General features: G+C 36.6%; 2 protein-coding genes across 3 annotated transcripts in view; one reads left to right on the forward strand and one right to left on the reverse strand.

The window, feature by feature from the left end:
- Positions 1–17,287, reverse strand: part of EFCAB7 (EF-hand calcium binding domain 7) — a 28,770-nt gene extending 11,483 nt beyond the window's left edge. Inside the window, exons 1-6 of one of the 2 annotated variants that reach the window (XM_009636224.2) lie at positions 17,171–17,287; positions 14,534–14,721; positions 10,214–10,425; positions 7,715–7,801; positions 6,652–6,841; positions 5,325–5,449 (exon numbers count right to left, since the gene is read on the reverse strand). In XM_009636224.2, the coding sequence (XP_009634519.1) occupies positions 5,325–5,449; positions 6,652–6,841; positions 7,715–7,801; positions 10,214–10,425; positions 14,534–14,720 (801 nt within the window). In that variant the 5' untranslated portion in view covers position 14,721; positions 17,171–17,287. Of the gene's footprint in view, positions 1–5,324; positions 5,450–6,651; positions 6,842–7,714; positions 7,802–10,213; positions 10,426–14,533; positions 14,722–15,203; positions 15,272–17,170 lie in introns of those variants that run through there. The other variant, XM_035891830.1, reaches the window with a different exon arrangement.
- The window catches only part of LOC104123878 (integrin subunit beta 3 binding protein), a 36,749-nt gene continuing 34,536 nt past the window's right edge, over positions 15,298–17,510 (forward strand). The window contains exon 1 of the mRNA XM_035891752.1: positions 15,298–15,307. Within this exon, the coding sequence (XP_035747645.1) occupies positions 15,298–15,307 (10 nt within the window). The remainder of the gene's footprint in view (positions 15,308–17,510) is intronic.

Here is a 17,510-nt window from a genome sequence, read left to right on the forward strand (position 1 = left end):
CTTTAAAAACCTACAGATTACCCCAAAGCTCAAATAGTTGAAATTAAATTTGAATTTCCATGAAGAATCAAACTCAACTCATTAAATTCTCTGAACTGTGTGATCTACCATGGAAAAGCTGGAATTTTGCTACATTAGTTCCATCAGGCCAATCAAAGAATATAATTGATTAGCTGAACAATGAAGAGTTATTTGCTCAGACAAATCACAAACACAAGTACTGGTCAAATTAAGTGGTGATTCTTGACTTCTGTCAAAGCTATTAGAAAGACATAAACTGAAAACTGCTGTATTTGTGAATAATATGGTTCCTAGAGAAGCCATGATTTTGCAAAGATGCTAAACCAGCCACATGCTTCAATATTTTGTTTTTTAGATGGCAGGTCCCAATTTTCAATTTCAAATATCATTTGAATGATATTTCTTTAGCAAAATAAAAATAAAGTCCTTATAGTCTTATTGTATAACTTGAGGAATGGGAGACGTTCTTGATTTGCCTTCCCTGTTCTGGATTGAGGCCATGATTTGTAGTTACTTTCCTAGCAATGGAAAATAATGCTTCTGAGCAGAGCCTAGCAGAAGGAATCTTTCAGTGTAATCTCAGCAGAGAGCTCTGTCCAGGTGGCTGTACCTATGGCTTAGTGTTCAGTGTAACAGGTAAACTAGCACAGATTTGAGAAGAGAACTTGTAAAAAAAAAACCAAAACAAAAACAAAACAGGCCTGCATGCAACTCCCAGTAAGGAGGCTGACTACTAACTCCATCTAAGGTCAGTCTTCATCAGAGTGCTACATTTAATTTCTCTGCTTAAAGAATCAGTTCTCATTGCAACGCATTCACACTCAGTTGATGGTACTTTACAGTCAATGACCTAAAGGTGTCAGGCAAGAACCGGACTTTGCTAGTGTACATATATCCAAGATGCCAAGTAACATACTTGGTAATACATGCAGCACTGATCCTGAATTTAGATTTCTCCATTCAGAACTCTACATTTCTTAAGAATATATATTACTCAGGGTTTCAAGGATTTAAAAGCCTATGGTCCTATGCCACAGTTTTGACGCTGATTTCTCTGGGAATGGGATCAACTCCTCTATACTAAGCATTTCCCACTCAAACATTACCAAATACATCTTCATTATACTCATTTTTGCTTTAAGAACTTTTTATAAATTAATCAAAACAGAGAGAGAAATATGTACTTTGAGCAAACTCACCATCTGTGTTGGCACAGAAAGACTGCGGAATATAATACTATCTCTCACTTAATTTTCTGCCTCTGAATCACTCTTTATTTTATCAGTTTCACCCAAACAGCACAAACTCAGCTATGAAAAGAATATTCACTCTAAAGGAATAAATACATATCATCCTCAAAACATCAATATGGGTAAATACTGAGAATTCCAAATTTTACATAGCTGGAAACTATCTTAATCTCAAATTACTTATGATTAGGGTAAGACTATCTCCTCCCCTCCCGTAATCTTTTCCAGTTAAAATAACACATTGGATCCGGGACCTTTGTGGAAACCTATCTTCTCTGCCATCAGAGATGCAGAGGAAACAGCATACTGTTAGAGGAACAATGATCTCATCTCAGCAGCTACATCTACACCATAAAATAAAAGACAGCAAGAAGCAAGGTGAAGCATTCAACACGCTATCATCCATATTGCGCAGCTGTTAGCTCATTCCATGGTTCTGTTTCAGATGACTACAACTAGCGCTCTTCAAGAAAATGTGTATCCCATCAGGTTTTACAACCTTGCATGGCATGCTTCATGCCATGACCTACCCCACAGCTTGAAACATGTATTCTTGGTTGGGATGCAGAGACATAAGATTATGAATGGCACTGGAAAATACAATTTCTTAAACCCGCAACACTACCACATGGGCTCTATGAAAGAAAAGCAAGCCAAGTGCCATTTAAAGTGGACATAATCTGCTTGAGAGGGTACTAGGCCTAGGCCTTGTGGAAGTGCAGCTACCTGTGCTACTTGGTCCCAAGTCAGATCAGTGCCTGGCCACCTTTTATGTAGCAGTATAGACCTAATTAACAGGGCCATCTAAAAATTTTGTACTAATCTTTATCCACGAAACTAGCTTTCTAGTCACAGGATAAGCAGAATGGGTCCAATCACAAAAAATAATCAGCGAAGAAGAGAACAGAGACAGAAAGTTACTGGGACTTAACGGTGATCAAAAGCTAGGGTTCTCTCAGTCAAACAAGTGGATAATGGCAGTTGATATTAACATTAGAGTCAACATAAGTCAGTGCTAGAATTTGAATGTGTAGTTTAGTCTGTTAAATCATTCTAGTACTATTCCATTCTCAGTAAACTGTTTATTCCAATACTTGCATGACTCCTACTGTTGTCTAAAGTCCATATGCAATAAATTGAGATTTTTCCTTAAAACCTGACACAACTGAAATAACTGGTTGTTAACTCATTTAGTCTAAGTTTAATACCTTACAAATCTGTCTGAAAAATTAACGACATTTCAAAAAGTTCTAAGTCAAAAGGTCTGCTAATGAAGCAACACGGCTCTTCTTTGAGATATAGAAGAGCATAAGTTTAAACAGCAGTCTAAATGTGCGAATACTATTCAAAAAGATACTGTGACAATTTTCATGTACAAAAATTACTCTGACAACCACGTTCTATTCCTCCTTTCTCACTATGGCAGTGGTCTTCAAACCATCATCTCACAGACAGTCCATGGATAGTAGCTTTGTCCTATTTGTTTATCTTCCATTTTTCTAGCTGTTATTTCAGATGAAAGACTATTTTTTTAGTTTTTTAGTTTTTTTAGTTTTTCAATTTTGCATGCAGATGGACATTGTTACAACAGGGACACCAAACAATCCAAGTAAGCAGGGAAAATCTCTCAAGGAACAATGTGCAGGTTAAGAGGTGAGCAATAGTAAGCTTTAGGAATCAAATACTAAACTGTTATTCTTGCAGAGGGCGTAAGGTGGTGCTCTATTCTCTAAATTATCCATGTCAAATTATAAACAGGTATGTAAACTTGGGAAGCTAAAAGATGATTTTTCTGTTTTGATTTTAGTATGTCACTTCATAACAAAAGTTGTCAAGTAATAGCTAACATAGTGGGAAACATTTGTATTAAAAATATTAATCATAAAGAAATGTTAGGGACTACCTGTTGCTGACAGTGCTGGGCACTGCCCAAATAATGCATTCTATTGCTATTAAAATTTAAGTTATTATTGAATAGTCCACACACTCATGCATAATTCAAAATAAACAGCAATATTTGTGAGAGGAATTGTTCCTATGATTCAAGCAAAGAACTTCAACACTTTGGCTTGTACAAACCTGTTCTATATGGCACAGAAAGAGTCTTGCTAGTTCAATTGCATGAAGCTACTTCACTGGTATGAGTGGGAGCATATAACTTTCTTTCAGGAAAAGGACTTTTCTCAGGTACTTCTTTTGCTATCCACTGTGTGTACAGGTCTTTCACTGAATTCAGTAGAGCAGAATGCAAAGGTGAGAACCCTTAGCAGGGATAATTTAGCTACCCAACACACAAGGAAGATTTTAGAACATGATACACTGCCTACTTTTTTTGTTAATGTCTTTCACTCTTGACTAAAACCAACAAGAAGAATATTTTGCAGAAATTTAACATCTCCATTAGCCATGCTTTAATTAATTGTAATTCAACTACAGTTGAAGCCCAGCACGTCAGTATGTTCTTTAGGCACATCTGTAACTGCCTATTTTTTTCTCCCTGAAGTTATTTACATGGCTTTGACAAAAAGAAAACACATGGAAGAATGTACTATGAATACATGCCATATTTTCTAAGGGATTTTACATTTAGATGTTCACCATGTTTTGACTTCCATGGTTTTCTTCTGTCAGAAATTTAAAGCTGGCATTGGTCCAATTTCATTATGGCAGCATTTTCTTACTATCCCAAAAAGATGGGGGAACTGCAGAAAAAAAAAATTCTGAATAGAAGATAAATAAGAAAAACTGTGGGATACTAGATTCTCATCCACAGCCCCAGTGAATCATTGTGTATTTATTAATTGATTTTGACAGAGTTTGCATTGTGCCCTTAATAGTTAGGATTAAAAAATTTCCTTCTACTTACACCTTTTCATGTTTATTGATTGATTTCAGTTTTTGTATTATGCTAATCAACAGTAATCGATCTCTGCAGCTGCTTTTTTTTTAGTCAGTTCTTACTAGCTTGTACAAAGAAAGAGGAGTCCAATATTGGGGAAACCATGTGATGGTTTTATATACTACATATCATGTTTGAACAAGGTGAAATTGCAGGTTAAATTGCATGGAGGTCCAGATACCTAAACAGACTGCAAAAAATTCCTTTGAGATTATGTTTTTAAATTTTAATATAGAACAAATGTCACTGTATAGCAATGTCGAAGATATAAAGGACTTCAGAGTTCAATAACAAATACAGAGTTGTTATTTGAAACAAAAATGTAACTCATGAGAACAATCAGTTCAGTTTTCTAGCAGCAGTTATACTATGTGGTCATAACCATTTTTTCCCCTTTTATACAAGAGTCTCAAGGTGCACATTTTTAATGTATCTTAGCAGTTTCCAGTTAATGTTTTATATTTCTACAGCTATTATTTTCTGTTGAAAGAAAACTAGTAAAGGTTCAGTCAAGAAAGGGAAAACAAAGGAAAAAGATCAATATTAACACTCTACAAATATTGACTTAGCAAAGTGACTTTGTTGTCTTTCTCCCACAGGAATTTATATTGAATGAGTGATTTATTTAAAAGAAAATACTGATAGCACATATTAGTCTAACTAAAAATCAATATTTTCATGCTACAGCATATATTTACAAATTAATGCCCAACAAACTGAATATGCTCACAGATCTGTTATTTATTTCCAATTACCTTTCATATAAAGGTTTATGATACACAATCTTTCAGACTACTAAAGCATTTAAAGTTCTCACCAACCTAATAAATTATTAAATTTTAAATTTCTCAAAAAGTCATTAAACGTTTTATCCAACAGTGGTTTCATTTATAAAAAACACACTTTGTTCTATTAAACCTTCACACCTGAAAAATTATTTTCAGTAACTAGATGTCAGCAAAACCAACAGTATATAAAAATGCTAATAACAATATGTATCAAGAAACCTCTCGCTAGCTTATAGCTGTCCTTGACAAACTATTAATAAAACATAAGCTAAAAATCAGAGAAAAGTGGTTTCTTATTTAATATGCAATAACATATGCGCCTAGATGAAAACAGCATAATTTCAATAGGACTAGCTTACATGATACCTTTATTGTGTCTGGCTCAATTAGCTTTGTGTTTCTGTTGCTACTGGCACCCATGCTGATAGTGGTAGAAATGGATGCTTTGCAACTTTGAGCTGATGAGGGTCTTGAAGAAGTTCTGCTATCACCTATAAACAGATACTTTGTTACAATTACATTATTTTAACCCACTCCTAGTGCCATTTATCATAAAGCCTTGCATTTATAGGCACATACAGAAAAATGGATGACAAGAGCTTCAATTAAATAAGCTGACTTCCCTTATAATTATATAACATTTAACAATTCATTAGCCAAACATCTTTACTTCCCTGACTGTACATCCCAGGTGAACGGGCATATGAATGGCAGAACCCTGGAATCAAATCTGCCTGAAGGACAAAAAATTGTTACTACATGATTCCATTTACCTTGGAATCAAGGTAAATCTGTCCTAAGTGGATAGGTTTGACCTGCTTCTAATTTAAGGTTATTTCATTCCAAGACAATGTAGTCACCCTGCCAGGTAGCACATCACTTATGCACAACTGCCCAATGCAATTACTGCTAAGCCTTTACTTCCTGGTTCCTTATGTCGGGGCAACTCTGCTGGCACAACTGTTGATTTAGCCACATAAACTCAGTCTTCATCACTGTTCTGTCATCTTTGCACCTCTTCAGTATTGCCTAAAATTGAAGTAACTTAAGTAGCGCACGCTACATGCAAATGCAAATATTTCACACACAGTAGCTTTGCAGTCTGTTAGCCTGTGGTCTTTTTCCAGTTTGGGGAGGTTTTTAAGTATCTTTGTAACTTCAAGAAGAACATTACACTCTCGCAGTGGTTGTGCTTGAAAAGTGGCCTCGATAATTGAAACAAACAGACTGCTTATTGATAAATGTCTAAGGTTTCATCTCTGATCCAGGAAGGAAATAAATAACTTGCCTATGTTGCAACACCAGGGCTCTGAGCAACCTGATCTAGTTAGCGGTGTCCCCGCTCACTGCAGGGGGCTTGGACTAGATGATCTCCAGGGGTCCCTTCCAACCCAAAACATTCTATGATCTGATCATTCATTTTCTCTCTTCCCTCTGGTCTGTGTCAAATGAGAGTCAACGAAATTCACCCTTAAGAATCTGAGAGCTTCCCATCATAGATGCAGCCAAAGTCCATTTGAACTTGGGGGTCAGATATTCTACTGAGGCGTTTATGTGACTGCCACAGTAGAAATTAATATTGATCAATAACATCCTCACTAATCTGAGAAAAAATAAACAAATACTCAACTGTTCATTGATGCAGAGCATGATCTCCAACAGAATGAAAAGTCCCAATATGAAATATAAATACCTTTTGTTGGTGATAGTTTGTGATCAGTTTTCCTTGAGACTCTTGGTGATGGTTTTGACACTATGATGCCTTCAGAGGAAATTTCAGCTTGACTTCCAAACTGCTGTTGCCTCAATCGACTATCAACTTCCAGTTTCTCTCGTGCAGTCTTGCAGCACTGCTCACTGGTCATTATGTATAAGTCACAAAACTTTAGATAAAGAAAAGTAATCTGTTGAGTGAAATGTTTTTCTCACAGTTTTAAGGATTAAAATGGAACAGTAGTAAGGAAAGGTCAATAGATGTAACAAATTTTCTCTTAAAGCACAACATTAATTTTCATGAATCAGAGCGACTGCAGTGACACAGTAAAATGGAACCATGATTCAACAAGGAGGTCAAAATACTGAATAAAAATTAAGTGCAACTTTGAACCCAAGAGGTGATTTATATTTCTTTCTAGATATTTGAAGATTGATTTTTTTAACACAGGTTTCTTAATTATTAAGTGATAATTAAATAAATTAAATTAATTATTAAGTAATCAATTAATATTAAAAGTTTAATATTCTCCTATGAAACTATATTTATGTACAAATCTTTATGGACTGTTCATTCAGTTCAAAATTTAGTCATTGCTTAGAGATGATGTAAAAAAAAAAGATAAGATGTTGCATCTTGAAACTAAGATATTCAACATATCCAATCATGTCCTCCACACAAGAAATTATGAAGTGTCACAGTCATAGCAACTCTCACTGATTAGCCAAGTTTGCTGTCAACTATCATCTTTATTCTGCCTTTCCTTTAACTCTTACCTTCACACATGCTGTCGGGCTTCATGCTTACTGTTAGGCTCTGCCTAATATATTAAGTTCACTTGCAGCAAGTGACCTTTTCAAGGATAATAGCCAGATAAAGTGAGGGACACAGAACTATATTCCAGTACATAGGCAGCTGGGGGGAGCCATCAACAGACCAACACATGGACGTGGTATGTATTGTGTTTGATAACGCTGATACTGTTATTGACATAACAGCAAGCCAGCAGCACAAGAACAAGTAATATCCCCGTTTGTCATACCTTGTTGTAGTCAAGTTTGCTACTGCAGTTAAAATCAGCTTGTTTAGTAATGGCATTCACTTCATCCTGAGTCATTTTTTCACCTCTCTGCAATAAAAAAACAACTCAGTTTGGGTTTCTAATCAAGAATGCTGTTTGTCTACAGCACACATTTAATAAAAACACAAAGAAAGATTCTTTTAATATCCTTTCAGGGTACCTTACCTTGCAGCAGATTTAAATATATTTTGATTTTAATCAACAAAATAGAGGTCAACTTCATAAAAAATTATGTTTCTACAATGCTACTAAATACTGAACAGATGAATTGCATCAATTTATGCAATTTTGTGGTGTCTTCTGAAAACCTACAATGAATGACACATCAGTTTCAGAAAATCTTCCATAAACTGGGGAATCCCAGCTCTCAGTCAGACTTATAACATAGCAGCTAACAATGAACAGCTAATTTCATAATAGTTAGTTTCACTTATTTACGTGAACCATTCTATTATACCAGTCTACATCCACAATTTTGCTCACTAGAAGGGTTATTCCAGGCATGAATTTGCCTTGCACCTATCTCTACTTGGAATCATTACGTGAAGCCAAAGCAATTTCTCTCCTTTTGGAACCAAGTCTGAAGCTACATGTCAGAATACCATCTTGAGTGCCCCACTTGCAATGTGGACACAAGGTACATCTCTCAGGAAGAAAGTATGTCTTCCACAAGGTCCTCCAGCAATTTCCTCTACACAGATTCACAGGCCTGTTAGCAATGACAGAGCAATATATGACTGCGGTACAGAAATCTACTTCACATCACTTTTCAGCTATAGATGCATAGTGAAAACTTGGGACTGAAAACTAATATGAACTTTTATCATTGGTAAACACGTAGTGTGGACATACAATCCTGATCCTCCCCTCTTTGAATAGCACCAGTTGCTACTCCAAGCACATCTAGTAAATTCCTCAGTCTGGGTCTATATGAAGCAATGCCCTGACTTTATGTAACAATACAGAGTTAATAGCTCTTCATGACAGAACTACAATAGCACTCAACATTTGTTACTCCTATCTTTTGTTATATAAAGAATATTTCCTTACCATTGCAACTGTATCTTTTTGTTCATGCAGAATGAGGATTGAAGGTACTGCCACAATGTTTGAAGTAAATAATTTTGTTTTATTGGGTCAGCCACAACAAATACTGTATGTAAATTGTTTGTTCCTTCTGTCCCAGTTTGCTCTCCTCTACAGTTCCTTAATATTGTTTTATTCCTACTTTTGAGCACTCTACTGGAATTCTACTACGAGTCCATTTTTAACTGTTACCACTCCCAGTGTTTAGGCTGTGCAAGATGATTGGCTTTTACAATAAAGGGGGGCTTTTTTGGCTGTACAGAGCAAAAAACCTGACAGCACAGAGAAAGAAAATCATTGTAATCATCTGTGATGTACACCTATGTAGTTTAAAGTCAGAGCATGAGCTCTACACCAACTTAGAAGACTGTTCTGTTTCAGGGGTTTTGTTTGCTTGCTTTGCAGATCCTCAGAGGTCCCGGATTTTAATCTTGTCAACACTCATCATTCTACCATACTCTTGCTGATGTTTTCTTTAAAGTTACATCTGCTACAATCTCCTATCATCATAAAAATCTTGGCTGCTATTTAAAAAAAAAAAATTACTATCCTTTTGGATTATACAATGAAACCTAAAAATATGGTGGCAGTTCAGCAGCTAAGTAAGAAGTTCCAGATATTTTTTTATTACTTTAAGCCATATTAATGACATGTACAGGTAAACCTTATGACATCTGCATGCTTTGGGTTGATAATGCATAATCTCTAGCCAAAGTATTGACTTACCATAGCACAGTTTACTTCAAGACCCCAATGAACAAACTATAAGATCCAGTGAAATCACTGGCATGACAGAACATCTTAGCTGTGATAAAACTAAAGCACTGACCTTAACATTTTATGTATAACATTAAAATATTATTTTTTAACTTTGTACCTGAATATACATAGACAACAACTTGTGAGGGGAGAACAGCAAAGGTATGTAATTAATTCTCTTGGTAAAAGTTCACAACCCCAAAGGGCTGTAGAGGGGCACTGCAGAGAATATAGGGATTTGCACTAACTGAACCAAGGGAGAGACATGTGCTTCCCTTTCTATTGCTCCACTGCACTATAGACAGGATTTCAACAAAGCATTCTGTGAAAGTATGAAAAATATTTTTTCTGCCAGCTTCGACCTTCAAGGCACAATTGCTGAAAGGGACAGACAGGTTATCAACTGCAAGACTGTAAGGGGAAAAAATGGAAGAAAGATAACCACAGAAAATTAGACATAAATTTGAAAAAAACCAACCAACAAAAATATGAATCTGTTATTGATTCTTTTGACCAGGAATCTGTGCTTACATATTCAGAACAGTTTTGCCATCTAATTTCCAAAATCTCTATTAATTGTTAAAGAAGGATAATTAAGTTTCTATTGATACTTACTGTTGTAAGAATTTTATAAAGTTCATCATGTAAAATATATCCAGTGTTATCTGTGTCTATTTTCCCAAATGCTTCAAGCAGTTCAGTCCTTGTAGCTGGTTTTTCTTTTTTTAAAATAGTACAAAAATCATCAAAATTCAGTGTAGTTGTTTGTGAAGTCCAATATTTATTAACTGTCTTCTGAGATGGATTTCTTCCAGCCTGTTGAAGTACTGAACAATAAAACACAGTATTAACTATATATTCCAGCTGTCAGTAAAGAAGTTTTCTCAAAACATCCTCTACTCACTTTCCATGTTCAGACTTTTTTTTTTTTCCTCAAGCCCAATCAAACCAAGAGAAAAGCAGGTCTGAAGGACAGTTTTGCTTATAGTGGCAATCCTGTACTCTACTGATACAGACTGACTGTGACCTTCCCTGGCCTTGAATTCCGTGGCTCGTACCAGAGAGGTTCAAGCAGCCTGAGGGGCAGATGAGCTCACTCGCATATTCTTTTGAAAGGAGTCATGAAACAAGCAGTGCCTGGCATCCCAGATCACCCCTCACGAACTACGATCCAGCACAGAGATGACATACGGCACACCGCTGAGAATCACACCCACTTTCTTCTAGAGAAATAGGAAGAAACCAGAGAGCAGTCTGTGACTTTCTGTGAATTTTTGTAACACAATATCACAGGAAATATTTTGCTTAAAGCTTCCACTTAGTCATGTGCACTGTTCTACTAAACTTAGTGGGATGTCTCCCTTAAATAAAGTTAATGGGTTCAAATCATTAATTAAGCAAAACATCCGTGAATTCAAAGACAGCTTCCTCAAGTGGTAAGTGTAAAATTCAGCCCAGTGTCTGTATTCCCCACCTTAATATCAAGAATCTATTATTTGTAAGCTTGGACATTATTAGATCTTATTTCTACTGAGATCCACGTAAGTCTTTCCATTTACTGTGCAAAGAACTCGGACCCAGTGTAAAATTTACCTTAAACAATCTTTTATGTCACATCTATACATTTGAACTTATCAATTCAAGTTATGCAACATGAATTTCAAATGTAAGGGAAATGATACCAACAGACATACTTAAGGCCAACAGCCAATACCATACATGCAACTAGTCCCAACTACACCTGGCATTCTTCAAAATTAATTTGCCACACCTAGTTAGCCTCTTAGAAGTCTTGACTGAAAACATCCTTTCACCAGTTTCCAGTGTGAAGAAGGCATTATTTAAACTGAAATCAAATCCTAATGCACAGTCTATCTGAAACAGGAGAGATGCTTTTATATCTTCCCATGTAATTAAGGTTTTTTTAGGGAAACACAAGAGATCCTTCATCTTTACCTAGGCTGGCAGTTTGATTTTTAGCCAGCTGACCAAGGCTATACTGGCTGAGAGCAGTTCAGTAGCATCTGTAAAATGAGGTGGTGGCATCGTTACAATTCTCAGTAGGCAACTGTGTCACCATAAAAACAAACAAACAAAACCAGACACTTTTGTTGCTAATCTCCGATTGAATGCCAAGGACTAAATAAAGATTTCTGCCCTGTCACCTCTACAAGCAGAGCCAGGAGAATACAGCAAAGCTTGTATCTTTATCCATGCAGCGCTTGGGCACATTGCAATTGTTTAAGGATTTCAATGTCAAGGTCAGCCAAGGAAGGGCAGTTACTCTGTGTATTTGTTTACGTGGATAGCAGAGTTCCCTGGAATGTCAATATAGCACAGTATTCACTTACATTTAACAGAGTATCCTTCAAATATACGATAATTCTGTATTTTTATATAACCTGGGAGATCACCACTTGCCATACCCTGCCTGCCTCCCAAGTTTGTATTTTTGAAAGGTCAATTAGACTGCACCTTTTATTTATACTTCTTTACAGACTGATTCTGCTAAATACCTTAAGTAATATTACACCACAGGAAATTAAGCTACAATCAGTAAGTAAAACCCCTACAAATAAAATTTCGCAGGGCCAATCTCTACGTATTTCAGAGTTTAGAATATTAGCCAAACATCATGTAGCAAGCGATGCTTAAACACTGGCACCACTCATTTGACAAATGCTAGAATTTATTTAAGATGCAACATAAGTCTATAATAACTCTCAATGCTTACAAATTTTAAAAGAAGTTCTTAAATATCTCTGAAAAGACTGGGAGCCTGAGCAACTAATTGCCCTTTCTGAGCTGACCTTGAAGCCAAAGGGACGAAACACTTGCTATGTAGCAAAGTGGCATATGGATAGAGATGAAAGCCAAAGCATATATGAGAGATGACATTTGTTCACACCACTCCTATCTTAAAATCCAGATTATCCAAAACTATCATTAGGATGTTATAAAGGCACTTTTATTACAGCTGAGAAAGCCTGGATAACACTAAAGCACATTCTTTCAGCATGTGACTGCTAATGGGTAGGATTTCATGTACTGGTATAGGAAAAGAAGCTGCAAACAATCAGTGCAAAGAGAAGTATGCTCAGCTTTTATAGTGGTGGTTTCCATGTATTTTATGCATGGGCAACGCAGCCATTAGTGAGAAATATTTCCCCACATATGCAAAAAAACCCCAAACCTATATGGTCACTAGAATTATGATAAAACTAAACTATTTGACAGCTTAGCATCTTTTTGCCTTTAGCCGTTGCTTGTTTTTTCTTATTACCAACAACTGCAATGCCATAATACACATACCTTTTACTGGCATCACAGTCTCTGAGGAGGACTTGAGAAAGCAAGCTGTACTACCACCCTTAAGTGCATTCTGAGCTGTACCCCAACGTCCACAAAACAAAAATAATTAGTTTTTTAATGATACGTTTTGGTTCTCTTTATCTAACTGAAGGTTTATGTCTCATGCTTTCTTTGTTAACCATGTGAGCTGGGAACATTTTTTCCAACAAAGTAAGCTAAGAATTTCACGTCACAAAATTCCAGGTAGAAAATAGGACTGAAGGACATTTTAATGAATTTCCTAACACAATCCCATGCTATTATATACAACCGCGAATAAACTTTTTCATGAAAGGACAAAAATGCTCTAAGAAAAAAACCAAGCAAACAAACCCCAAACATGGTAAGACACAGTATACAATCCTATGACTCCAAGAGATAGCAAGGTTGGTATTATATTTGCTTGAGAAATTTTATCTGGGATAAAACCTATTTCACAACTGAAACAGATTACTACTCAGTCTCATCTTACTCCTTCCTTATCTTACTTGGTCACTAGGATATATTATAAAGAAATAATTTTCCAATACACAGACCTAACTACCTTTTTTCAGGTAAACTTTTGTAACTTTCCTAATAATTCCATGCAAGGAACTTTGAAATTCGACAGGTTTTCAAAACGAGTGTTGTTACGCTCCACAGCTTTCAGTATCTACTAATACGTTTATTTAGTACAGCTGAAACAGAGATATTTTTTCCCTGTTGTACTGCTGACAGCAATACCACTTATACACAAATATAATATGGATGAAAAAATGAAAACCTCTGATTTTAGTCTATGGGAACATTGTAATTCAGTAGGAGTTTAAATAAAATTAAGAGTAAGAAATCTTACGAAACATCACTGTCTGAAACAGTCCATATGATCACACAAAACTGGTAGAGGAAAGACAGTATTTTCACATATTACTCAAAGTGGCTTAGAACTGTTGTGTGAGACTATCTTTAGGGGTAAATTACCACATCCATGCCTCCAGTAACAACCTCTCCTATGAGTCTGCAAACCTCTGTGCCAATTAATGCCAGTTATCATGGCGATTTTCTGTGCCAGGGCAACTGAGACCAACTCACTCAATCATTTGTCAGGGATAGGAAAAAATTATTGCAGAAATGTCACAATCAAAAAGCAGTACCTATGCCCACCTCAAGTAAGCAACAATGATACTATCAAATTTGGTGTTGTTAAACAACTTAGATCCTCTGTAAGCTGTCAGCTAGCATTGACTTTTGCTCATTCATACTGGTGATTTACAGATTAAAAGCTCTGTATACTATTCCCACTTCCACAAGTCATCCAACACCTAGCAACAAAAATTAAGGATGCGAGGAAAATTTAAAACTTTGAGGAATGGTATTTTCCATAAACTTTGAAAAGTCACTACGTGACATATTTTAGAACAGGCGATACAGCCGCCAACACTTGAAATCTGAACCCTACCTAGAACTACTGTAAATTCCTTAAAACAGTTACTGAGTTTATGCATGGGGATACTCTCACTATTGAATTGCTGACTGCTGTTCGTAAACTACCCACTGTAATCATCACACATAATAGTTGCGAGGAAAAAAATATCTGATCATTACCTAAACTGAGTTGTTCTTTTGATTTAATATTTTCTAAACTGCTTTTTAAAACAGTTAGATAAGCTGCTCGGCAGTTCATGTAAAAGATTGCTTCTTCTGCATGCTGGGACTTCTTTGCTTGGGAACTTTCCGAGCGTGTGACTTTCTGAACAGGGAGGGATGCGTTGTTCTCAGGACTGCTGGCCATTCTGTGAAGAATACAATTACAGTTAGAATTTGTTACTCTTGCCTGTTTAATAATGCCTCTGCTTTGTCCTCTGAAACACAGACTAGCGCAAGTTATCCTAACATCCAGGTTGTACGTTTTCTGTTCTCTAAATCTGTGATGGGAGTACTTATCTATACTTGTAGAGAGATCCACAAACAAAAATAGCTTGAGCTTTACTTATTATTCACAATTTATTCTTTATTGGCAGAAAAAGTTTCATTTTATTGTATTTTATTTTAATTTCAGATGTTTGATTATCACAATGATTATACAGTCATGTTATTTTAAAGCATAAAAACAAATTTTGAAGTTATCTGTGATACAAACCGTTGCTGTCCATGTTTGGAAACAATGGAAGAATTTGTACAGAAGCACACTTGTTGGCTCTGATTACTTTACTACCACTGTCTATGCCTACCGTGATTTTTCACAATGGTAAATTAATGAACATACCATACCTACCACTGTTTTGCTCCCATTGCCACTCTTGTTGCTACAATTCACCAGCAGTAGCAAAGGTGGAGTGTTTTTAGGGGAAAAAAATGCTAATTTAAACATGGCCACAGGTGTGAGAGGAACAGAATTATTTAAAAGACTGTTTCACCAAACAACAATAACAAAGTAAATATTATCAAGAATGGATGCAGTGCTTATCGGACAGAGCTCTGTGGCTGCATGATCACAACTGACTCATGTCAGGTTGGATGCTGTATTATATTTCTTGGTGTTAACAGCAGAGTAAAAGTCCCCTTTGTCCTCGAGTGAAAACTACATGTGAGCATGTTTATATTGAACTGCATATTTGTCAGGCTTTCCTCCCTCACTCAAAAGTTGACTTTCATATTTCCAAGACTGATTTAGCTGGAAAACTGGGTAGCTTTACACAGCTTCAACAGAGACACTGTATAATGTCACAAACACCATATAACATTCAGTGTTAAAAAAGTGATAGAATAATTATTAAATTGATTACATGATTTTTTTTCTGGTGCCAATCCATACCAGAAAAGGCTTTTGTTTTCTGTTTTTACAGATATAACTCAATAAAACATATGGCTAATATTAAAATTGGTCAAAATTGTAACTCTTAATCCTTCAGGTATGTGAAGTTAAGCACACAATGCAGAGACACCGTATAATGTCACAAACACCATATAACATCCAGTGTTAAAAAAGTGATAATTATTAAATTGATTACATGATTTTTTTTTCTGGTGCCAATCCATACCAGAATAGGTTTTTGTTTTCTGTTTTTACAGATGTAACTCAATAAAACATATGGCTAACATTAAAATTGGTCAAAATTGTAACTCCTAATCCTTCAGGTATGTGAAGTTAAGCACACAATTCTACTTTGAAGAGTTATATAACTATAATTAATAGAAATACATAAGTCTGAAGCTAAGAAAGTGCATAAAACTGCACAACTCAGGCCTTTTAAGTACAAAAGGACTACCCACGTAATTGTAAATGAATGGGAAAAAAATGAAATGCACTTTTTCTAAATATTAAAACAATTAAAAGCAGTAGCTAATACTGCTCACCAATGGCCAGTAAACTTTAACAGCAGCTTTCTGCTTTTACCAAGGGTGATTAAGGTTTTCAGAAGGCCATCACAGAGGGACACTAAATCGTGTTGTACTGTTGGTCTAACAGCCTCCCTTATTATTTTACCCAATGTTGACTTCAGAAAATATATTCCAGTATAATAAATTGAATATCTCAAGTTCAGCAACAAGACAACGACATCATAGGGTCCCCTTCAGGACTCATTGGATTTTTACTCAGGAGGCCTAAATCACTCGCACCTTGTTGAGTTATATAGGTCTTTTACACTTGGGAAAGAAAGATAATAATCACTTATCATGGATGAAGTACCCTATTTATAATACACAGACCGCCTGCCTGACACTTTAATATTACACTGGCATCAGAAGGACCCCATAGGGACACTGTGATACAGTCTGGTTACTGCAAACGGGTGTCACTATAATTAAGCACCAGTGTTACACACACAAAATGGAAGCAGGTTAAAGTCAAGGAGGAAAAGAAGAATAAATGTTAATTTTCCAGTAACTAGTTTATAAAATGTGAACTCTCGTTTATACTCCTCAGACTTCCCATTACCGAGGTATTTCTTATGCGGGCCACAGTTCTGCCAAGAAATGCTGCCAATACATTGCTCAGAAATCCAGCAAGCAATAACTTAGTGACAGCACTGCCAGCAGCCCCATGGCTTAGATTGTCAAATTTTTACCAGACAAATGACACTTCAGACAAAATAGAAGGAGAGGAGCAATCCGGCTTCAGCTGAAGTGAGAGGATGACACAGGCTAACTATTACTTCCAGCTTCAGCTGCTACGATTCTAACAAAAAAAACCCGTCTTCCAAGCAGGAATTAAGTCATACCCTTCTTGGCAATACTGACCTTCCCCACCGAGGGTCCGAGGCCGCAGTTCACCTCCATCCACAGCAAACACACACCAGCACAGAAGCTTCGCGCTGCTGCTTCTTTAGCTTCTGAGCCCAAGCCCTCAGGCCTCGCTCACCTGAAATGAGGAAACTCTTTTACCGCATGAATCTCATTACCTGCCTCTCCAGTGGGCGCAGGGGCTGCCTTGGGCAAAATTTGCCCCCCACCCTCGCGCAAGACATTACAATCCCCAGCCCCTCAGATGGGAATTAACTCTCCCGCCCGCACCTCGGGGCCCCTCCGCCCTGCCCCGCGTCCCCGGCAGCCCTGAGGGGCCGGGTTTGGCCACCCCTCG

This window comes from Egretta garzetta, unplaced genomic scaffold, assembly GCF_000687185.1.
Source record: "Egretta garzetta isolate BGI_Z169 unplaced genomic scaffold, ASM68718v1 scaffold163, whole genome shotgun sequence".
Classification (NCBI taxonomy): domain Eukaryota; kingdom Metazoa; phylum Chordata; class Aves; order Pelecaniformes; family Ardeidae; genus Egretta; species Egretta garzetta.